This window comes from Polyodon spathula, chromosome 3 (assembly GCF_017654505.1).
Source record: "Polyodon spathula isolate WHYD16114869_AA chromosome 3, ASM1765450v1, whole genome shotgun sequence".
NCBI classification, from domain to species: Eukaryota; Metazoa; Chordata; class Actinopteri; order Acipenseriformes; family Polyodontidae; genus Polyodon; species Polyodon spathula.
Window position 1 is genome coordinate 38499921 of NC_054536.1, and position 23893 is coordinate 38523813.

Genomic DNA, 23893 nt, shown 5'->3' on the forward strand with positions numbered 1-23893 from the left:
GTACACAAATCTGCGCACCACCAAGTGAGCCTCTCAGGGATCCTTACAGTTTATTCTTTGACCCCACACCGTGAAGTTGACGTTTGTTTTTTAAATAATCTGCATGCTACAAAAAGACAAGCAGTGTCACATAACCAACACGAGAGGAAGCTGCAGTCATGAAGCTCCCGTGTGTTGTTGTGAGGGCCTGTGACGATGAACTCCCCATCTATATGAATATGTTTGGAACTGGCAGGGAGGGGGTTAAATTTCTCCCTGCCAGGAAAACATGTGAGAATGTGACTGCAGCTCTAATTGAATAATTAGTAATTATTGATTAGTTGGGCTCCAGCCACAGGGGATAAAAGCCAGGGGAGAGGGCCTGGCTGGGTGGTGTTCTTTTGTTTGGGAGTTTGCTTTTGTGTTGGAGATACTTGTGTTTTAAAAGAAAGGAGTATCTTGTTTAAAGTCCTGGAACCTGACTGTTTACTTTGTAGGTTCATTTTGATTATTTCTGTTTGAATCTCTTTTCTGTTGGCCCTTGTGCCTATTTATTTGATTATTTTTGTTTAATAAAGAACTTTATTTTGACTTTACATTGTCTCTGAGCCTCAGCCCTCTGTCATCCTGTAACAGGACCCCTTAAGTCTGTTTTCAATAACAAACAGAATACTGCAATGTTTTGTAGTCTCTGGGGTGTAAGAGCTCAACCAAAACACTTAAAAGTTGGCAACTTAGCAATAACAAAATCTGCAGTCACTAAGCAGCAGTTCCATATTTTATTTCTCTCAGTAAAGTGTGTTTTGGAGCCAATCATAAGGAGGGGGTCTTATGGGAAATTAAAGATAAATCATGTATTTTTTAAATTTTCTGCTATTGGCTTACACTAGTGCAATAAACCATGTTGCTAAGGCAAAGGTCAGAATGGCGCCAATTAAGAAACAGTTGTGTTTTTATAAACACAATTGTTTGGTTTGTGAGCCTGTGTTTATTTCTGCAAGACATCTGGACTGCATTATCTCTAAAGTATAAAACACCAACTTGAACTGCCTTTCAGAAGCAATTCACTATGGATCGGACTCTAGCAGTACTGCTCTGTTTACAGAGTAGCCTGCTTGTTACTGCCTTTCAGTGTTCAGACAAAGTGATCATCTCAGCGGTGAAAGAATACAATGTGGAAAATACACACAGACATTGGTTTGACTGTATAAAAGTGAACACCGAACATTCAGAGGTAAGGTATCTTACTCTTTTATATCTGCTAGATGATTCTTTTCTTCGGGGGTGGGTATTTGTATAGTTGATCTAATTTGTTCAAACCATTGTTGTTTCTTCCTCAGTTTAACATACCAATAATGAATTATTGTATTGTAATGGTGTAATCTAGACTTACATCAGGTTTTGGGTAGGCATCAAAAAGGTATGAATATCAATGGTCCAGATCCGGGGGGGGGCAAACAGGATTTTTAAGTGTTCTGTTTGTAAAAGACAAAGCAGAAACAAGCATTTGACTCTTTTTTTTTTTTTTGTTTCTACCAGTACATTTTAAAGAGGGGTGTTAACTTGAATATGTTTTATTGCTTTCCCTAAGGGAGTTAATTGTAGTTGTCATAATGCTGAAAAAATAAAGAGAGCTCACAGGCTTGACACACCTTGTCGGAGTTCAATCTCCAAGGAGACTCAGCGGAAAACCATCTGGGTTAAAAGCATGTTTTAGAACACTTTTGAACTCTACAACAACAACAAAAAATGGAATTGCACACATTCTAAATTGGAACAATGAAATCTAATATAATCATTTTCTTTTGGATTCCAGGGTAGTGAAACTGCAGTTAGTATAAGCATTAAAAAAGCAGAGGTATTTATTTGTGTTTTAAGTATGAACCTGGAGTAAAACCACTGCAGCGTCCTGGCAATTTCCTCTCTTGGAATCTAAGGGAATGTGCTATTTCTTTAGGTTTCTATTTTTTAGTTAATCTAGCCAATGACCAACAATCCAGGTGTTTGGTTAAGGTGCACTGATGGAATAGCTACGATTTATTTTATTAACATTACCCGTTCCCTACATAGAAAATTGTAATTTAACTGAATTTAGAACAAGTCCATGTGTAATAATTGCAATTATTTAAATATATATATTTTTAGCATACAGCAGCCAAAAACAAGTGCTGATAAGGATACCTCCTGCAACCAAACCACCCAGTTTGTTTAGCTGCTGGCATAAAAGAAGGTGCCCCTGTCACACTACATCATTTTTACCTACTTCCAATAGGGCTTAGTTTGACTACAAAAAAGCTGTATTTTAGTGCTGCTTTGCTCAATGGATCCCATTTCTACACTGCTGTTGTTCTCAATACAATGAAAAGCATGGTATAGACTTTTTATAATTCAGCTGAGAAACTAAGCTTTGGGAATGGTAAGCTGCTTTATATTTTTCTGTTGTCACTGGAAGCATAAAATAAAGCAATTCTGTAGTACCATTATAGAGGTGCTAGTTCATGAAATCTGCAATGTCTCTGAAAGTATTGTGTTTTCATGTGTAATGGGGGTAGGGTAACTGAAGCCAAACCAGTATAGGAGGATGCTCAGTTACAGCAGGGCAACTATGCTCAGGCTAAGCCATCACCATGCCATGCACTAATCAGACTACACCAGCTCTATAAAGAAAGAGCAACTAAAATGTAATGTTTACCAATTTTGCCCTAGTTTAACAGCACAGGTTATTTTATTGGGAAAGAGCAATGCATGAACCACAAGAAAAGCAGAGAGCAAGCAAAGATGGAGACGTTTTTATTAAGATATGCTTTTCGCATTTAGAAAAATAGAATATATCAAACAGATCCTTTTTTCCAGAGCTTCGTAAAAACAGGCATATTAGTTACCAGCTACACAAATTAGACACCATCGTTCACAAATCAGCGTCACAATTTGTAAAGCACTGAAAGGCACCTAAGCAGAATAAAACAATCCAGTTAGTTACATTGGTGAATTGGCGATGTGGATGAGGACTCAGCCAACAAAGTGTATTCAAATCAAAATAAAGTAGAGCCCCTAACTAAACAAAACAAAACCTAGCAAGTCCTCAATCTCGTCTCCAATGGAGTTCAGACACTGAGCATCGGGCACGTATTCTATTGACTAAATCTGTGGTTTTCAACCTTTTCATCTCAAGTGCCAGTGTTTCCAACAGTGACCACCAGGTGTACCATTAACTATGTGCAATCTTAAACTGAAAACTGAGACCTACCCCATTACAACCAGGTTTGTTGTGTCTGTACTCGTTTGTTTGTTGCCTCATTCTGCTGAATGGTTATTCTGTACAGCTGATGACTGCAATGAACACAGCATGTTTATGTTGTAAATATTTTGCAAATGTTGCGTGTTGAATCCATGCTCACATGACCTGCTCGTTATCCTCTCAGCTCTCTTCTAGGTCTTAATGAAGGTGTATAAAGTATTCAGCTACAAACAATTGGACTAATGAAATCAATTACAATGCGAATTCCTTACACACATCCACACATGCTTTAAAACACATATCAATAGAAAATAATCCAAGTCCAATGCAAAAATTACACATGTATAAATTATAAATACAAAATAATGCAAAGAAAGCTTAACCCTGTTACATTTTATTTCGGAACCCAACCCTGTGTTTATTGAACTGTGCAATACACATCATTGTGTATTGTCAACCGTCCATTTCTTTACTGTTTGTCATCAGACTTTGCATTATAAATAAACCACTATTTCATCAGTACTTTGTTGTTTGTTATTGTCTTGAGCACTGCATCACCTCTACACCTTTCCACTGCAAACCACTTTACCACAGTCCCCATGCCCAGAATTGTCCAATTACAGTCAATCCTTGAAAATATGAATTTCAAAGTACCAGAAAAAAATGTGTCTTATCAGTAATTAGTATCATCAGAAATCTAAAGCTTTATTCACATTTTTCTTCCCTGAGAAGGGGAGGGGGCTCCATATTATTTGCATTAACAGAAAAATCGTGTTTAGTGAATTCGTATTATAAGAAGTAATTTACAATAATTGACTGCTAACTTTGCCGGGACCTTCAAAATTAATTGAATCTGAGTTTGTTTTAATGAGAATTGAATGTAGTTCATTCTGAAGGCCTTGGATTTTGCAGGTCAAAGGAAATAACTTTTTTAATAAGTTGTAATACGTATGACTTATGGTATTTCCTGTAGGTCTTCAGACACATAATTATCATCATGTATTGCAGAGCTTGTTTTTGTTAACACATTATGCATATATCCCACCCTTTTAAATAAAGCCTCGTTCATAATCACAGCTTATCTTGTCATATTTGATTTAGTTCAGGGACAAAATGAGTATTCCTATTTGTCATTTTGATTCCCAGCTTCCCTCAGAGCCAGATTCTTTCATAGTAAAGTTTCAAGTTGGAGAGACAAAATGTAGGAAGGAGCATTCAAACACAAGGACTTGCCCTGTCAAGAATGGCTCGAACGCTGTAAGTATGACACATTGGAAAAATATGTTTTCTTCTATTAAGATTTTCAATTGTATATTTTTCAAATAACTGATGTTAGGTTTTCCGCCACATCACCAATAATTGGAGTACCATCCACATTAATCACTGCAAATCCTTTTCATGAAAACAAATTGTGTAACATACGAAGATTTATTTTAATCAATCTTTTTACTCAAATGGGCAGCAAATTCAATTGTACTACATATGTTATGTCAATTGTTAATGTAAATATGTTTTTTGTGATAAATATAGAATTTTTAAATTGACACTGTAATAAACAGGATGTCTACGGTTTGTGTATTCATTTGTATTATTGTTCGTTTGGTCAAACAGGTGATGGGAGACTGCATTGCATTGGTTTCGTCAGTTATTAATGAAGAAATTCTCCATGTGTCTTGCAATCTTAATCATGGGAGAAGTGGAGGAACCATGCAGGTTTGTGTGGAAGAGTCTACTACTTTACAATTCATATACTCCAGAAGCCTCACAGTATAAAAGTCTTTATGTAAATCAATAAAGGTGGCAATTATATAAATGTGTATGTTGTTTGTAAAATAAAAAGCTTATAGTTCACGATCACTAATTATTGTGAACCTTGTGTTTGGCTTTTTAAAAGGTGCCTGCTCAAGAAAAGGAGTGCTGGAGCACTGTTCTTATATTTTTTTAGTTAGTAATTAAAAGCTGGGGAACTGTTTAGTTATTTGAATTTATGCACTGGTACCAGTAACACAAAACATCTAAATACGTAGCTGGTAATAAATACATGTTGTAAATAGTACATTTGTATAATTTCTGTAACCACTGTATGGTTGTCAAATGTCAATTCACTTTATAGAGTATTGTCACAAAGACAGCTGTAATGGGTGATGTCAGACCAGAAACGGGGACCAATACAGAAGATATACAGAGAGGTGGAGTTTGGTGAAGTTGAACGCTTGGTTGCGCTCAGCATTTAATACATGAACAAACAGAAAATAAAAGGTTGAAAGACAAACAAAACACAGGACATGGCACTTGAGGCCAAATTAAACAGACTAACAAACGAATAGACGCTAACAGACAGGGTGGACGAACGCTGAACACAAAACAGGTACAGTGCTGGTGCTTCCAGTACTTGTTATATTTACTTTGTTTGTTTTTGATTCTCTCCTCTCTACACCCGTTCTCCGCTCACGAACACACAACCCCAAGTGAGTGAAAACATGCTGCTTTTATGCAGCTGTACCAAGACTCGATCAATCATTCAATTGGAGTCTTGGTACAACTGCATGTGAATTAATAAAGTGCAATTCCCTATGCTCACATATTATTACATTTTACTTGCAAGTGAAGTGCTGTGCAATCCTTGTGCCTGAATACAAACATACATTTTAAATCACTCGTGTTCATAACCCATATTATATCCCGTGTACCAACTACAATACACCAACATTAACACACTACACGCAACATACAACACAAATAGCCCAGGGGCGGGTCACTTTACCACAAGTATACACTAAGAATATAACCAATTTGTAATTTGATGGAAAACTCAAGTATGGCTTTACACCACTTAATATTTATGTTCATGACAAAGCAAATATTTCAAGCAAAAGACAACATGGAGTTGGTATGCACAGCAGTGTACTCTAAAGCTACAAATAATCATTAGAATAGTTTATTCAATAACATCAGGACAGGAATGGCTGCAGAAAAGAGCAGAATTTATTAAGTTTTAGAATAGTAGTTTTAAACTAATTTCCCCTGCCCCAGTAACATTTTCACTGTTCCTCAGTTGTACAGCTGAACCGTCTGAAGATACAACTCTAGTCCTGTCCTTCATGACGGTTGGTGCCTGGTAGCTATCAGGTGCCACCAATCGCTCTTTCATACATATTTCAAAGGAAAAACAAGCTGTGACAGAGATTGAATGATTCTTGGTGGTAGATCTCCCTCCTGACCTGCAAGGGCGCTGTGTAAAGGGAACAGAGTACCCTGGACTAAGTGGCATGACAGTTTATTCCCAGGGTTAGCCAGCTAGAAAGGGGGGCGGAGCAATGGTACACAAAGTCAATGACCCGGATGGGAAACGACGTGGCATCCGTGGATTCGAGGAGCGGATGTGCTCGTTGACCAAGGGGTCATGGGTGACATTATAAAAAGCAGACCTAGTGACGTGATCTGTTCCTTTGTGAATGGTTAGAAAAAGATTAACCAAAAGGAAACTGTTCTGTCAAATCGTGAGTGTTTTGTTTGTTTATTGTCGTGTCTAAAAGAATACTGTTTGTTATTATTTAGATGGCTGAAACGATCCAGGAGCTGGCGTTTAAGGCCAGCACTAGCCTGGACAACACTATACTTTGTTTGCACTCAAGAACTGTATTTTCACCACGAGCACTACAGCACGCACTGTGGACTGGTGTTGGTGTTTGTGTATGTGTTACATGTGGGTGAACTGAAATGGGACTGTTATTATTCCGAGGCCAACCAGAAGACTACAAATAAGCAATACACACCTCTGTATTCCTTCATTACCATTGTTATTATTTACTGTTGTTTTGCAATCAAGGCATTGGTTTTAAAAAACATTAAATAACATTGCACCTGGATCTGTTTATTAATCACTGCTCCATTACCTTCACCTGCACACAGTTAACCACTTTGCCACACAAACCTAAGGTATTCACAACTTATATTTTCTTTTTTTAGAGTGGAAAAACAAAGCGAGCTGTACAGATGCAGGGAAACAAGACAATGAAATATCGACCTGGAATGTTTTCCGTTGTGAGTATTGTTTTTATCTACTGGAACTGCCTCATAACCCACCACATAGAGTTTCTCACTTTTATTTTGTTGGGAATTTTCTGTTACTGTCACAGCTCAAGTTACTCTTTATAAGCCTGTCCCACTGCTATCCAAAACAGTTTTATTGCATTTTAAAAACAAGATCAAATTGAAAACCTACCCCTATGTCCCCCCCTATTTTGTTATTCATTATTTTATTATTGCCACTTTTAAAATAAAAATAAATCCCATCTATTTCTATGTCAGAAACTCATTCTATGAGTATAACCATAACTGATGTATGCTTTATTTTACGTACAGGCATCCAGAACTTCCAATGAATATCTAACAGAATCACAACAAATCATTCCAGTATTGGATTCAGCTGTAAGTATAAACTCCAGAAATGGTCTGGTAGTACAGTGTAAATGGATTTTACAAATCCAGGCACAGCTCCTAAACTGCCAGTATCTAAATCATTTTGAGAAATAAATCATTAAATGGAGCTTTAAGTGAGCTATCTAAAATGCATTTTCAGATATCTTGAAATCATTTGAGAGATCTCTAAATGAACAGGAATTCATTTCGAGATATATTAAATTGAATTTCAGATATGTGAAAATTGTTATCTTATTTAAGGCTCCATTTAAAGATATCTGGAAATCATTTCCAGATATCTTCATATGTATTTTAGATATCTTAAAATTATTTAGAGATATCTTTAAATATTTGAAGATATCTTGCCATAAAACACAGCACAAAAATTCTATCTTGCCCAGATAATTACGTATTTAGAAGCATTTAGGAGTATACTCGCTTTTCATTGTTGTGGTGGATAGACAATAGGATATATTGTTTTTACATGGTAGAATATTAATAGGTTATCTCAAGAATGTAAAAAAGATGATATATTTGGAAGATTTTAATAAAAGGTCGAAATCTTTCTCTACATTAAATGTCTATCTGGCAGCCGTTCGGCTTGCCATGTCAAAATTGACTCGGTCTCCCCAGGAGCTCAGCTTCCTGGCAGGGCACTTTTTGAAAGGTGCTCAGTGGCTTTGGCCGTCTTTGAAGGATATTGTTCCTCACTGGAGGCTTAACGTGGTGCTTGATGCACTCATGAAGCCTCCGTTTGAGCCCTTACATTCAGCCGAGCTGAAATATTATTGCTCAAAGTGGCTTTCTTGCTTGCTGTCCCTTTCGCAAAGTGGGTGAGTAAGATGCAGGCATTCCCCATTGCAAAAACTTGCTAGGACAAAGGTTATGCCCCATACCTATGCTGTCTTTTTGCCAAAGACAATCTTGGAATTCCATGTCAACCAGTCTGTGGAATTGGAGGCTTTCCATCCACCTACTTTCCAGTCTAATAGAGCACGTCAGCTCCATTCGCTCTGCCCAGTTCAGGTCCTGGCGTACTATGTTGACAGGACAAAAAGTTGGAGGCAGTCCGAACAATTTTTTGTCTGCTATGGGGCTAAGTCTCATGGTCAGGCACTGTCTCAGTAAAGGATTGTGGAAGCTCAAAACCCAGGTTTTGGAACTAGAGTGTTAAAGGCAGCTTTTTAGTCGACCCTTACAAGACAGGCATAGAGCTGAGCTTCTGCTTCAATTTCTTAGCCCTAGCTACTTGTTACTGGTATTCAGTATGGTGACACACAAGGCAGCCTCTCGGCTTAGCCTTGTAGCATTCCAGATGTTCTGCAATATTGTCCTTGCTTTGGTACACATACCCATACGGTAATAGTTAAATTTCGTACTTGAAACTATTAGTATTACTGTACTGTTATCATAACCCTGGTTCCCTGAAATAGAAATTAACCTTTAATGTCACTGCATCCATGATTGCCGAAGGCTTAACTCTTTACTGTCCAGGTCCGACATGACAATTTTTCCTTTCTGGTCGTCAAAAAGATGTCCGGCACAGGTCCCTAGTAATTTTTTCTCCCAAAAAAGCAGAGAAAAGCTGTCAACAGCCAAGTGAGGCTGAGAGAAGCCTAGAGAAGCCGATAAAAATGGGAGGCGGATCTGAGCAACACGCATAGTCCCTTCACCACAGACACGACACGGACATAAACAAACAGGATAGCTGCTTCCACATCCAGCGCTCAAAGAATACCACTGACATTTGCCAAGTTTTTTTAGATGATGTAGTAATAAAATAATGACTTGGATAGCATTATTGAAGAGTTTGGTGCTAAAACGAGTGATCAGGAGATGATTTATCAATATGCATTACTATGAAGAGGTATGTGATAAATACAGCAAACAAGGAGTGGGGCAGGGCTGGAGATGCAGTACTGTGTGTCCTGTTGATATGCAGTGCCTTTTAAACTTATTTTACTATGAATAAAATTACTTGTAAACAGCGCATGTGAAAATAAATTGGACCTGACGTGCCTAACAGGTGCTGAATAAATGGACCGCAAAGGGTTAAATGAAAAATTACACTGAGTTCTGTGACTGCGTTGTTTTTATGTCCTCGGGGGCGGGCCATGACTGCGTCACAGGCTTTGAAATAGCGTATTCATGTTTCGGGTCTTTAGGAGGTAAATATGTAGCGCTTGACTGTCTATAAAAATTATATAATAAGTGCATAGTCTGACCACACCAGTCATATAAAGCGCACTACATTTAGAATGATAAATTATTTGCTCATTAGACACTCGGGTCCTTTTTATTCTGTTGGCTGGGACACAAAAGGCATGCAACACATGAAAAGGACAACTTTACAATAAATTACAGTACTGTGCAAAAGTTTTAGGCAGGTGTGAAAAAATGCTGTAAAGGAAGAATGCTTTCAAAAATAGACATGTTAATAGATGATATTTATCAATTAATTAAATGCAAAGTGAGTGAACAGAAGAAAAATCTAAATCAAATCCATATTTGGTGTGACCACCCTTTGCCTTTAAAACAGCATCAATTCTTCTAGGTACACTTGCACAAAGTTAGGGATTTTGTAGGCATATAGTCAGGTGTATGATTAAACAATTATACCAAACAGGTGCTAATGATCATCAATTCAATATGTAGGTTGAAACACAATCATTAACTGAAACAGAAACAGCTGTGTAGGAGGAATAAAACTGGATGAGGAACAGCCAAACTCAGCTAACAAGGTGAGGTTGGTGAAGACAGTTTACTGTCAAAACTCATACACCATGGCAAGACTGAGCACAGCAACAAGACGCAAGGAAGTTATAATGCATCAGCAAGGTCTCTCCCAGGCAGAAATTTCAAGGCAGACAGGGGTTTCCAGATGTGCGGTCCAAGCTCTTTTGAAGAAGCATAAAGAAACGGGCAACGTTGAGGACTGTAGACGCAGTGGTCGGCCAAGGAAACTTACTGCAGCAGATGAAAGACACATCATGCTTACTTCCCTTCACAATCGGAAGATGTCCAGCAATGCCATCAGCTCAGAATTGGCAGAAAACAGTGGGACCCTGGTACACCCATTTACTGTCCAGAGAAGTCTGGTCAGAAGTGGCCTTCATGGAAGACTTGCAGCCAAAAAGCCATCCCTCCGACATGGAAACAAGGCCAAGCGACTTAACTATGCATGAAAACACAAGAACTGGGGTGCAGAAAAATGGCAGCAGGTGCTCTGGACTGATGAGTCAAAATTTGAAATATTTGGCTGTAGCAGAAGGCAGTTTGTTCGCTGAAGGGCTGGAGAGTGGTACATGAATGAGTGTCAGCAGGCAACAGTGAAGCATGGTGGAGGTTCCTTGCAAGTTTGGGGCTGCATTTCTGCAAATGGAGTTGGGGATTTGGTCAGAATTAATGTTCTCCTCAATGCTGAGAAATACAGGCAGATACTTATCCATAATGCAATACCATCAGGGAAGCATCTGATTGGCCCCAAATTTATTCTGCAGCTTGACAACGACCCCAAACATACAGAGAAAGTCATTATAGAACTATCTTCAGAGTAAAGAAGAACAAGGAGTCCTGGAAGTGATGGTATGGCCCCCACAGAGCTCTGATCTCAACATCATTGAGTCTGTTTGGGATTACATGAAGAGAGAGAAGCAACTGAGGCTGCCTCAATCCACAGAAGAACTGTGGTTAGTTCTCCAAGATGTTTGGGCCAACCTACCTGCTGAGTTCCTTCAAAAACTGTGTGCAAGTGTACCTAGAAGAATTGATGCTGTTTTGAAGGCAAAGAGTGGTCACACCAAATATTGATTTGATGTAGATTTTTCTTCTGTTCACTCACTTTGCATTTTGTTAATTTATAAATATAATCTATTAACATGTCTATTTTTGAAAGCATTCTTACTTTACAGCATTTTTTCACACCTGCCTAAAACTTTTGCACAGTACTGTATATATTTTAATTACCACCGGAATCCTCCCAGTGCCCCCACAAAGCAATTTTGGAATAAAATTGCAGTACAATTGCAATACAATTATGCCACTTGTCTGTAGAAGACACTTTTATCTACTAAACACTACCTGTTGCCACAATTTAACAAAAGGCGCCTGTTTAACTATGCATTTAGCCTGTAAACAATTCCAATCCTCTGTGTGTCTTTGTGGCAAAGTGGCTAGTGGAGGGGAACAGGTATAACGGTGATGCGATGCAGGAGTGACAGGCAGACAACAGTTTCCAGTGACAAGGTGCTTTTATTTATAATCCAGGTCTGGTGACCGTTAAATAATAAATCCCCGGCTATACACAACAATGTGTAAAGCACGGGGATAGCAATAATACAGACACAGTCCCGAACAAAACGAACACACGGTCACCAGTCCTGGGTGAGTGCAGACGTGCTTGTGGTGGGTGAAGACACTGTATTTCGTGACGGTTCCGTGCAGTGGTGATCCGGATTGTGCTGACCCTGGTCGACAGCTCCGGACCGGTGAGTTAACTGTCTGGTGGTGCAAAACGCAGACAATCACAAACAAACACAACAAAACACAACACGTAATTCTCTTTACAACGAGAGCTCCTCTCTCGCTCCTTCTCTCTCCAAGCGTTAACCCAAACGAAGGAAAAGACCAGCGTTACCCTGGCCCCTATATGTAATCCCGCATGATATCAAGATAAACGGTTGCAGCTGCCTTATTACTTGCAGCTGCCTCTCGTTTATCTCTCAAATCAATACGGTCTTACAACAGAGTCGCGCTTCCCTCCAGGCTGACCCACTTCCCTGACCCGGAAACGAACTGTCAGGCCAGCCCTTCCAGATGCTTCTCCTCTCGTTCTTTAGCGCCCTCACAGGTTGGGAGGAAGATTTATCACCAGAACTCATCTTTCCGTCACATATCCCACCGCTCAGAGTGGAGCCGAAGGAACACTCGGCTAAATCTACCTTCCCCATTACTCCCCCCTCCCGGGAAAAATAATCCGCATTTTGGTGGTCTTTCCCCGCACGGTGTACCATGTGGTACATGAAGGGCTGCAATGCCAGATACCACCGAGTTATCCGGGCATTGCTGTCCTTCATTGTGCTTAACCACTTGAGTGGGGCGTGGTCTGTGACCAGATCGAATGAGTGTCCCAGCAGGTAGTATCGTAAAGAGTGAGTAGCCCATTTAATGGCCAAACACTCTTTTTCGACTACGGAGTAGTTGCGTTCCCGAGGTAACATTTTTTTACTGAGGTATAATATCGGGTGCTCTACTCCAGCTACTTTTTGGGACAAGACTGCACCCAAACCTACATCCGATGCGTCGGTGTGGAGGATGAATCTCTTGGTGAAATCTGGAGTAATAAGAGTGGGGGCCTGGCAAAGTGTACGCTTAATAGTATCAAACGCTCCCTGACACTCAGCTGACCATTTAATTAAATTTGGAGCACTCTTTTTGGTGAGGTCGACTAACGGGTTAACCACTGTGGCGTACTCGGGGATGAAGCGGCGGTAATAACCGGCTAAGCCCAGTAGTGACCTCACCTGAGTCTTGGTTTTGGGGATCGCTGCATCAACCAAAGCCTGGATTTTGGTGACTACAGGTCTCACCCTTCCATTCCCCATTAAAAATCCCAAATATTGAGTCTCTGTTTTGGCAAACGCACATTTCCTCAAGTTAGCTGTCAGCCGGGCTGCCCTTAGAGACTGAAGAACGGCTGCAACCCTAGCCAAATGCTCTCGCCAGGTGGAGCTGTATATCACCACGTCATCAATATACGCTGCTGCATATTCATGATGTGGGCGTAAAACCTGGTCCATCAGTCTCTGAAAGGCAGCGGGCGCACCATGTAGCCCAAACGGCATGGTTTTAAAGTGGAACAGCCCTTCTGGTGTTGAAAATGCGGTTTTCTCTCTGGAGCTGCGGGTTAAAGGGATTTGCCAGTATCCCTTCGTCAGGTCCAGAGTGGAAATAAACCTCGCTTTTCCCAGTCTGTCTAAAAGTTCGTCGACCCGAGGCATGGGATATGCATCGAACTTAGCAATAGCGTTCACCTTTCTGAAATCCACACAGAAGCGGTTGGTGCCGTCTTTCTTAGCCACTATGACGATCGGACTGCACCACTCGCTCCTGGAAGGCTCAATCACCCCAAGCTCGAGCATATCCCATACCTCTTTGCGAACGCCACTTCGTCGACTTTCCGGGATCCGGTACGGTCTCTCTCGCACTGTGACACCTGGTGGAGAGATAATGTCATATTCAACTAAGTTTGTCCTGCCGGGCACGTCAGAAAAAACATCGCTGAACTCCTCAATAAGCTTACGCAGCTCTCTTTGCTGATCCGGAACCAATTGTTCCCCCATAGAAATCGCTCTTGTGCTCGGGGTCTCTGGACAGGGACCTAAATCATCCTCCATATTGCCTGGGGCTATAAATAAGACCTCCCTTGCCTGCCAGGGCTTTAATAAATTGACATGATAAATTTCACGTTCATTTCGGCGATCGGGCTGTCTAATTTCATAATTTACTTTCCCTATAGCCCGAATCACCTCATACGGCCCCTGCCATTTAGCACACAGTTTCGATTCAGATGAGGGAAGTAGCAGCATTACCTTGTCCCCTGGTCGAAAGGTTCGAATCCGTGCATTTTTGTTGTAATGCTGCTGTTGTCGGTGCTGAGCCGATCTGAGGTTGTCTTGGGCCAAACGACCGACCAAATCCAGCCGATCTCGTAGTAGGAGCACATACTTCACTACATTTTTAGACGAGCCTTTGTGCTCCTCCCACCCCTCCCTCAGCAGGTCGAGAATGCCGCGAGGCTGCCGGCCGTACAGGAGCTCAAAGGGGGAGAACCCCGTTGAACTCTGCGGCACTTCTCTCACCGCAAAAAGGAGGTAGGGAAGAAGCGATGCCCAATGTTTCTGCTCCTGTGTTACAAATCGCCTCAGCATCGACTTTAAGGTCTGATTAAAACGTTCAACCAAACCGTCCGATTGTGGATGATAAACGGACGTCCTGATGGGACGTATTTTTAATATTTTGTACACCTGCTGTAACGTATTGGACAAAAAATTGGTTCCGTGATCAGTCAAAATCTCCTTGGGGATCCCTACTCTAGCCATAATCTGCGCTAACTCGGTGGCTATTGCAGCTGCACTAGTGGACCTCAATGGAACTGCCTCTGGGTATCGCGTTGCATAATCCACCACTACTAATATATGCGTATACCCAGAGTCAGAAGGTAGCAAAGGGCCCATTATGTCCATTGCAATGCGCTCGAACGGAGTGGAAATAATCGGCAGTGGGACCAAAGGAGCGGGGCGCACTCGACCTGGCGCTACTCGCTGGCAGTCTGGGCATGTGGCTACATATTTCGACACATCAGTATGAAGACCGAGCCAATAGAATCGAGCCAATATTCGCTCCCTCGTCTTCTCGGCTCCGAGGTGCCCCGCAAAAGGGATATCATGCGCCAGCCTCATGACCTCGGTCCGACAAGACGGGGGAACCAATAATTGTGTTACAGGCTGTCCTGTGCCCGCGGCTAGGTTTACCCTATATAGTAATTGCCCCTTTATACTGAAATGTGGATATACTAGCGGCCCAGCGCCATCAACATCCTTACCTTCAATGGACCGGACCTGCCCCCAAGCGTGCACCAGTGACGGGTCGTTCTTTTGGCCCCACACTAGGTCCGCGCTTGAGTACCACGGGTCCGGTATATTGAGAGGGGCTGGAATAACCTCTGCCCTAGTCGGCCCAGTAACCTCGCTCTCTCGGTCGCACTGCGTTCCCACTCCCTTCGACTGGCGTTTGTTACCATTACAGCACTCTCCCACCAGACCCCAGCCTTGTCTCAAAGACGCTCCCTCCCATTTCGCGGTCCGTCTCTCCTTATTTGTTTTTCTAGGACGGAACAGAGGGGAAAACATTTCAGGATGAAAAGGAAACACATCACCAATCCGTTCCTTTTTCCCTTTTTCTGCCACGTTTACGTGTGTGGCTGAGACTGCCATTATTTGCACCAATTCTTTGAATTTTGGCCAGTCTCGGCCCAGAATAACTGGGTGCGGCAACCTTTCCGCCACCCCGACTACAAGGTGACGTTTTATCGGTCCTACCGATAAATATACTTTTAGGGTGGGGTATGCCGCCGTGTCTCCATGGATACAGGAGATGGCCACCTGACCTTGTGGCCGCCACGACATACCGCCCAAGAGAGCTGTCCTGATCAAGGTCTGCTCACACCCTGTGTCCACTAACGCGTGGGTTTTCACATTCCCTAAAACCACGTCAATCAGACAGGGCCCCTCCCAACCGTTTTCCCCCTGCTTACCCGTTCCAGGTGTCCAGTTGCATGCAGCCACGTCACACTCCATAGCAGCGGGGCATGACCTGGCCCTATGTCCTGGCTGGTTACACCTAAAACAGAGTGGAGGGACAGAGGGGGCATAGGTTAAATATCTGTCCCGCTGCTGGTAGGGCAACGGGGCAGGGGCAACACCTCTACCCCAGCTGGGGGCCATCCTCGGTCTCCATGGGGGGGAGGCAAGGGGGCCCAACGGGGTCGGCGGTCTGGGAGGTCTGGGTGCCGGGACCGAGGGTGATGGTGGTGGTGTTGGAGGAGAGGGAGGGAGAGGTTGGTTCCTGAGCAGGGCAGGGGCTGACAGGATCCCGACCCGGGCTGACGTCAAAGAGTCCTCAAAATCTTCGGCCAATTTGACCGCCTCCTCCAGGGTGTCAGGGTTGTGGCGCCGTACCCACGCCTGAGTTTCGGCGCCGACCACATGGCAGAATTGTTCCACCACAATGGCTTCCCCCATTTGTTGAGCGGTCTTCTTCTCTGGGGTCAGCCAATGGACCATGTGGTCGCACAACCGCTGTGCCACCACCCTGGGGCGTGTCTCCGGGGCTCTCCGGTACTCGCGGAACCGCGTCCGGTGGGTCTCCGCGGTGATGTTGAGACGACGGAGGATAGCCTGCTTGACTAGGTCATAGTCAGTGGCGTACTGGTCGCTCAGGGCTTGGTAAGCTGCCTGCGCTTCCCCGATCAGGCAAGGTCCTAGCTGGCTTGCCCAGAACTCCCGAGGCCATCCCGCCGCGGTTGCCAGCCGCTCGAACGCCACCAAAAATGCCTCCGGATCATCCTCCGCCGTCATTTTCATGGCCCGTGCCTTCGGGGCCGACATCAATGATGTTCCGGTAGGGGTCGCTCCTGCAGCAACGATCAGCCCTACCCGTTCAATGAGCGCCGTATAGCGCTCCTCCCTCCGTCTCTCCTCTGCATCCCGTCTGATCTCCAGTGCCTGCAGCAACTCCGCCAGCGCGTTGCGGTCCATAGTCCCGTGTTCTGACACCACGTGTGGCAAAGTGGCTAGTGGAGGGGAACAGGTATAACGGTGATGCGATGCAGGAGTGACAGGCAGACAACAGTTTCCAGTGACAAGGTGCTTTTATTTATAATCCAGGTCTGGTGACCGTTAAATAATAAATCCCCGGCTATACACAACAATGTGTAAAGCACGGGGATAACAATAATACAGACACAGTCCCGAACAAAACGAACACACGGTCACCAGTCCTGGGTGAGTGCAGACGTGCTTGTGGTGGGTGAAGACACTGTATTTCGTGACGGTTCCGTGCAGTGGTGATCCGGATTGTGCTGACCCTGGTCGACAGCTCCGGACCGGTGAGTTAACTGTCTGGTGGTGCAAAACGCAGACAATCACAAACAAACACAACAAAACACAACACGTAATTCTCTTTACAACGAGAGCTCCTCTCTCGCTCCTTCTCTCTCCAAGCGTTAACCCAAACGAAGGAAAAGACCAGCGTTACCCTGGCCCCTATATGTAATCCCGCATGATATCAAGATAAACGGTTGCAGCTGCCTTATTACTTGCAGCTGCCTCTCGTTTATCTCTCAAATCAATACGGTCTTACAACAGAGTCGCGCTTCCCTCCAGGCTGACCCACTTCCCTGACCCGGAAACGAACTGTCAGGCCAGCCCTTCCAGATGCTTCTCCTCTCGTTCTTTAGCGCCCTCACAGGTTGGGAGGAAGATTTATCACCAGAACTCATCTTTCCGTCACAGTCTTTTACAAAAGACAGCATGTAGCAGACTTTCAAACTCGCCTTCTGATGCCTATACAAAAATCAGCTAATATATAATGGTAGTCCCTGGAACTAAAATACTAAAATCGACTAAAATGATTAACAGATAAGTAAACAAGCTAAAATCAATGTATATCCTGGCCCCATTAAATACAAAGTTAAAATAAAATTGCAATTAAAATTCTTAAACAATTAAAATACTAAAACAACAATACAAGTAGTGGTGCAATGTCATTCTGAGCTACCAGTACACATTTAAAAGCTGCTAGGTGCCCATTAACTAATGTGGCAAATTAGTCTATTTACATTTCAGGCTCATATTTTGTAAGTTAATTTGTGTCGTATTTAACATTTTTTAAATTCATTTGACTAAATGGAACACACATTTAGTTGTGTCTTAGTGGGTACCAGCTGGTATTTAACAAGATCATTACCATCAATAAATTTATGTATTTATTAAAACATACAGTACAGGCAATCTTATAAAACAAACATGTAACTTTTAACATTCATAAATGAAAACATCTTAACCCACAACCCATACCTCCAGTAATAATTATTACATAATAAGGATAATAGGATAAGTCACTATAGTAAGTCCACAGTAATATATATATAGTAGCAAACCTCAGTTCCCGCAGGCAGGCTTTTCACACAGGACGAGGCAATCCAAACACAGGCGGAGGCTGGGGGCGAACTCCGGACCTCTCATCCTGAAGCATAGCGCCGATGATGCTGTACCACTGTATGGGACTGTGACAGAAATACAGTTCTGGTTGTAAATCTCTCTCTCAACCTGTGCGGGTGCTAAATAGAGAAAGGAAAAGTATCTGGACGGGATGGCCTGACAGTTCGTTTCCGAGGTTGGGAAGTCAGTCAGCCTGGATGGAAGCGAGACTCTCTTGTTACTGACCCGGAAGCTATAGACGCAGCTCGAATCGTTTACCAAGGGATCATGCGGGGTAACATAAAAGGGGCCAGAGAAACGCTAATCTTTTCCTTCGCTTGGGTTTGCACTTTAACCTGGAAGGACCGAGAGAGCTGCAGTAGTGACTGCTGGAGAAATAAAAAAAAAGAACATAAAAGAATATTCATGAGTGCTGTGTTTGTTTTTATTTTCTGTTAGTAACTGTCTGTGTTTATTGAACCACCAGACATCTAACACGTATCCGGAGCTGTCACCTTGGGCCAGCACAAGCCGGATCATCACTGCACCAATACAGTCACGAAATAACATTGTTTATCACCCACCACGAGCACGACCACACGCACCCAGGACTGGTGACCGTGTGCCATATTATTGTGGGGCAGATACGTCTGCTTACGTTTATTTTCAATAGGTTTTTATCAAAATGTCATATAAAAGTGAAACAAGTCCTTCTGATTGAATTATTAGTTCTATATGTTGAGTGAGCAATAGGGATTCAAATATAGACACTGACAAATAGGAAAATGTATCCTTTTCCTTAGAAACAAATTATTGCAGGTGAAATAACAGTTTGTGTTATTACTCAAGACAACTAAATGGATTTTAATAGACTTTTTTTAGTTTTAAGTTTTTTTTTTTGTTTTTCTACATACCTTTCAATTGAGTTTGGTGTAGTTATGGATACATTAAAAGAAAGTTAGGAATTTGAACTGGGCTATTATTGATCTTGGTTTTCTTGTAGAGTAAAAAAGTCAAGCGAGACACAAAGTCAGCGAAGAAAAAACGCAAGAAACCTCGTATAGGATCAGTCACCTTACTGGCCGCTGGCGTAGGATAGGTTCTTGGGTAACGTCAGACCAGAACAGGAAGAACAATGTAGGGTAAGCCACAAATGTGCTTGTTTTTATTAAACAAAATGGCAAACATACACAAAAGAAGTACCGTGCTGGTTCAACTCCAGTATGTGTATCTTTTAGATACGTTCCTCTTTCTCTCTGTCTCCCTTCTCCAAAAGCTCTCTGCTTGTCAGCAAAAGCTGATATATATATATATATATATATATACACATCTCCCACATCTCCCGACCAGGGTTTCTGCTTGGGTTTTGTAATGTGTGCTCAACAGCCAATTCATCAATAAATCATAAGCTGCCGACCACGCATTCTCAAGGAATGTATTTGGCAGACGAGAGGCAAGCATTGTTCCTGCCAACTACATTTGACTATAATTATAATAACAATACATTATTGACTTTAAATTAACCGAAATAATAAACAAAATACATTAAATAACAATAATAAAAAATACTACAAATAAACATAGGGACGGGCGTACCCTGTCACAGTTAGTCCAGGGCGTAATCTAGCTGTAAGCACCAAATCTACAGAGCCCCGTTTTTAACAACCCCTATCCTTCCAGCACAATTTAAGCACTTTCTTGTCAGACTTGTTGCCACAAATCAGTGCTGTCCTGGCTGTCCATAGTGGCCCTGCAACCTATTGACTTTGTCAGGTGTTTTGCATATTTTGTATAACTGGACTGATTGCACAACAGCAGAATGGTCTAGAACTGCAATGTGCAGCACATGAAAATGAGAGGCAGAGTGGACAAAAACCAAAACATTTTAATAAACGTTGAAAAAACACTTACCGATCAACAATAGATACCATGTCCAACATCTAAAGAGCAACTTTGACGTGATGATGAAAAATGAAAATATAATTTAAAAAAAAAAAAAAAGTTTTCCTACTCATAGTATAGATATACAAATGTTACTGACAAGACAAGTTTATTACCCTTGAATGGTCTTTTCTCCCTATAAACCGAGTCATCACTTTTCTGGTTCTTTTTCAGGGTAGAAGAGACTAATGAGATGTCCAGACAAGGAAGTGAAATGAAGGCTTCAAATATACCAAATGAACAGCATTTGTAGCTAATGTATTTACACTAAATAAGAAAGCAAAGACAACAAACCATGGAGTACTTTTTAGCAATAATGTACATGATTTTTTTTTATGCGGTTGTAGCTAACAAAATAATTCCATAAGTTTTGTGCACCTCCATTTGTTATGCATGCCTCAAATGTCCAGTTTTGAAGCCTGTGTTATTTTAAACAGGTATTTTCACTTTAAAACCTAACTGGTACCATACTACACTTGATAATTGAAAGCTCTATTTAAATCAAAGCTTTTAGATAGTGTTGTACTTAATTGGTAATTTCACCTGGAGGGGAAAATTGTCCCCACTCCTTCAACGGCTTATTTACTGTCAATAACCAATCAGCTGCTTCCTCTATTGACTGACATGCTTTTAGCCAGTAACATCCTATGACCCAGAATACACTGCTGAGGTGAAATGGAGCAGGAGGTGCAAGGGCACTGCCATATTCAAATGCTCCCCTGAAAAGAGTAGTATCATCTGAAATACCCACAAAGCCCTTCCCACCCATCGTATAAATATCAGCCATCTGCATTGTGGAGCACAGGTTGGGTATACAATATTCTGTGGAGACTAGGTACATGTGATATTTCACCTTTTAAACAAGGTTGTATATTTGGAAATATGAGAACATTTTAACTTCCTTTAGTCTAAAGTATTAACAGATTTTTTAAAATGAAAATATGTGTTTCTTACAGAACTGCACATTTGAGACCTATGTAGCTAATGGAAGTGGTAAACAATGAACTACACCTTAATACCAGTTCCTCTGTATACAGGGGTGGAAAACATTTCTTACAAGTTTATTACAAAATTTCTGATTGAGTCATTAAAATAATAAAATTACACCTTCACCTTTTCCCTTGGAGATTTAAATCTAACAGTCAACCAAAAGGAGCAGAACTCATAATCCATAGAGCCAGCATTTTAAAACTATTGGTCTTTGCATATTCAGTTCACTGGTACAGATCTGTGCAGTGAATAATAGCCAGTTCCAAAGTTTATATACACATATTCTCATGTATGTCTCCGCTTTAAGAGCAGTTCTTCTTTTGTTGATTACTGTATAATGCTATCACCATAGGCAAAATTCATATTCATTTAACATAAAAAAAATCCTTATGCTGAAACAAAATGCACCTTTACAATAATATGTTGCTGTATGTACACCACCTTAATGTTTGCTTTTTTATATGTATTATCATGACTTCCATACATATTATAATTAATGATATTAAAAACATTTGCATGATTGTCTATATCACTATGTCTACCTTGTGTTTGCAATGTCAGAAAAGCCTCACACTGTTTCTCACACCTCCAATGATATTTAATAAGATAAATACATATTTGTACTTTGTAAGGCCTACAGCTATGGCCAAAAGTATTGCATCACTCAGAATTTTAGGATTGAGACATCATTTAAAAAAATTGGCCACAGTTGTATATTACAGAAAGTCTTAGCTTCTTTGCATGCAGTCCAAATTAATTAATAGGTATTCTAAGAAGGATATAAGAGTATGAATGACTACTGCCTGTTTTTCATATTTTAATAAATATATTATCTTACAGTAAGCACTCAATTTCCCCATTAGTATTAGAATTTGAATTAGGCCAGCATGCAATTTTGTGAGAAATATTAAAACAAAGGTTTTGTGCTACATGATACATTACACCAGGCATTAATATAGTGATCGGCTAACATTTTTTGTGTTTAACATGCAACAACAGCTCTTTAAATTAGTCGATGAGGTAATTTTGAAAGGTAAAAATGTAATTAGCAATGTTGACTATAAAACATAAGTTAACAATTTGTTTACAAGATTTCATAAACAGATATGTTATTAAAATCCCATGTTGTCCATATGGCAGCACTTTTTTTTCAACATATTCCAGATTGGTTTGATATTTCTTTCACACACCACAGATACATCAACTGGGAGATTACTTTTTAAAACACTTTTACTCAGGAACATTTCGCCAGAAGAAAGATAATCTAAACATTGCAGTGTATCCAGTTCACTGTCCCTCTTGCAACAATGCTGGTGCTCTGCTTGAAATGAGTGGTGCATTGTATAAACAGAAAACCAGAATAGTTGCAGGAGGGAGCATGATCTGGATACACTGAAATCTTTAGATTTATGATCCATGATGTGTGACTAAAAATTTCAAAAGAATCGGCAATATGTTTAAAAATATAACGCTCTAGTATGGACAACTTACTCAACTGTCCCTGAAAATGTGGTACTTACCATAAATCCTAAAATACCAGATCAACTTCAGTGGGTCACGACTTTTATAGTATTTTATATGTAATCACCAGTTAACCTAATGTCTATATCAGGGAGTTACAACAAAGAGGTAAAAATGGAAAGAAACTTAAACATCATCAAGACAAATTCCTTGTGCAGAATCCACAGGAGGGAGCCATGGTTGCTTGCAATTTAGTGACAGTCATTTGGATACATTCACTAAGCCTTCTTAAAAGTAGAAATTAGGTATGCCTTAATACATTGCCTTAGCATGGGTCTTATTTCTACAATTAAGTTGGTATTTACTAAGGTGAATACCTCTTTTTAAGGTGCACTCTATGGAATTCATTAGAATATCATAGCATGTGACTTATCTGATAAGGTGCGCCTTAAGAAGGCATTCACAACTGATTAAGCAAGGAGATGAGATAAAAAAAGTGTGGAGGAGAAGATAGTGAAAATAGCTTCTATCCTGTGCACAGAAGGGACTGCCAGGACTGATAGACACAAGCTATGTTTCTATCAAACTATGTTTTTGTTTTTGTTTTTATCAACACACCATATTTCTACCTTGACGGGGTATGTAATTAAAACTTAACAACATGTTTCGTATGCCAATCAAATACTCTACAGCTATGGTCAAGAGTTCTGCATCAACTCGAACTGTATGATTGAAACTGAACATAATTTATATATTTAATTTAAAATCATGTAATCAAAGAAACTACAAAATGATATTGCAAAAGTCTACTGGAAGCCCTAATAGTAGTACAGTATTTCATGTTAGATTTCAAAATGTTACATTTTTCAATTTGTGTTAGTTTTTCTTTAAATAGCTAGAAAACTACAAGGTGATATATAATTCAGTATGTTAAAGTAACATTTTTCAGCAGGTTTCATTGGACTTTATGAAGCAAAATGTTTTAATTATTTTGGGTGATGCAAAACTTTTGGTCATAGCTGTAAGGTGCCCCCCATAATTACCAAAAATAATTATTCTTGAATCACCTTGTAATATTGTGACAGAGAGCGAATGAATCCTA

General features: G+C 40.9%; 1 protein-coding gene across 2 annotated transcripts; it reads left to right on the top strand.

Annotated features, from left to right (window-relative positions):
* The first annotated feature begins 963 nt into the window (after nucleotides 1-963).
* LOC121313069 lies at nucleotides 964-21859 on the top strand. Of its 2 annotated transcripts, XM_041245208.1 has the most exons (7): nucleotides 964-1213; nucleotides 4364-4474; nucleotides 4829-4930; nucleotides 7187-7261; nucleotides 7583-7648; nucleotides 19403-19541; nucleotides 20515-21859. In XM_041245208.1, the coding sequence occupies exons 1-6, from the start codon at nucleotides 1049-1051 to the stop codon at nucleotides 19496-19498; spliced, it is 615 nt and encodes a 204-aa protein (XP_041101142.1). In that variant the 5' UTR covers nucleotides 964-1048; the 3' UTR covers nucleotides 19499-19541; nucleotides 20515-21859. The 2 variants fall into 2 exon arrangements, with proteins under 2 accessions (XP_041101142.1, XP_041101143.1); XM_041245209.1 differs by lacking the exon at nucleotides 19403-19541 and having other exon boundaries at nucleotides 966-1213.
* The last annotated feature ends 2034 nt before the right edge of the window (nucleotides 21860-23893 follow it).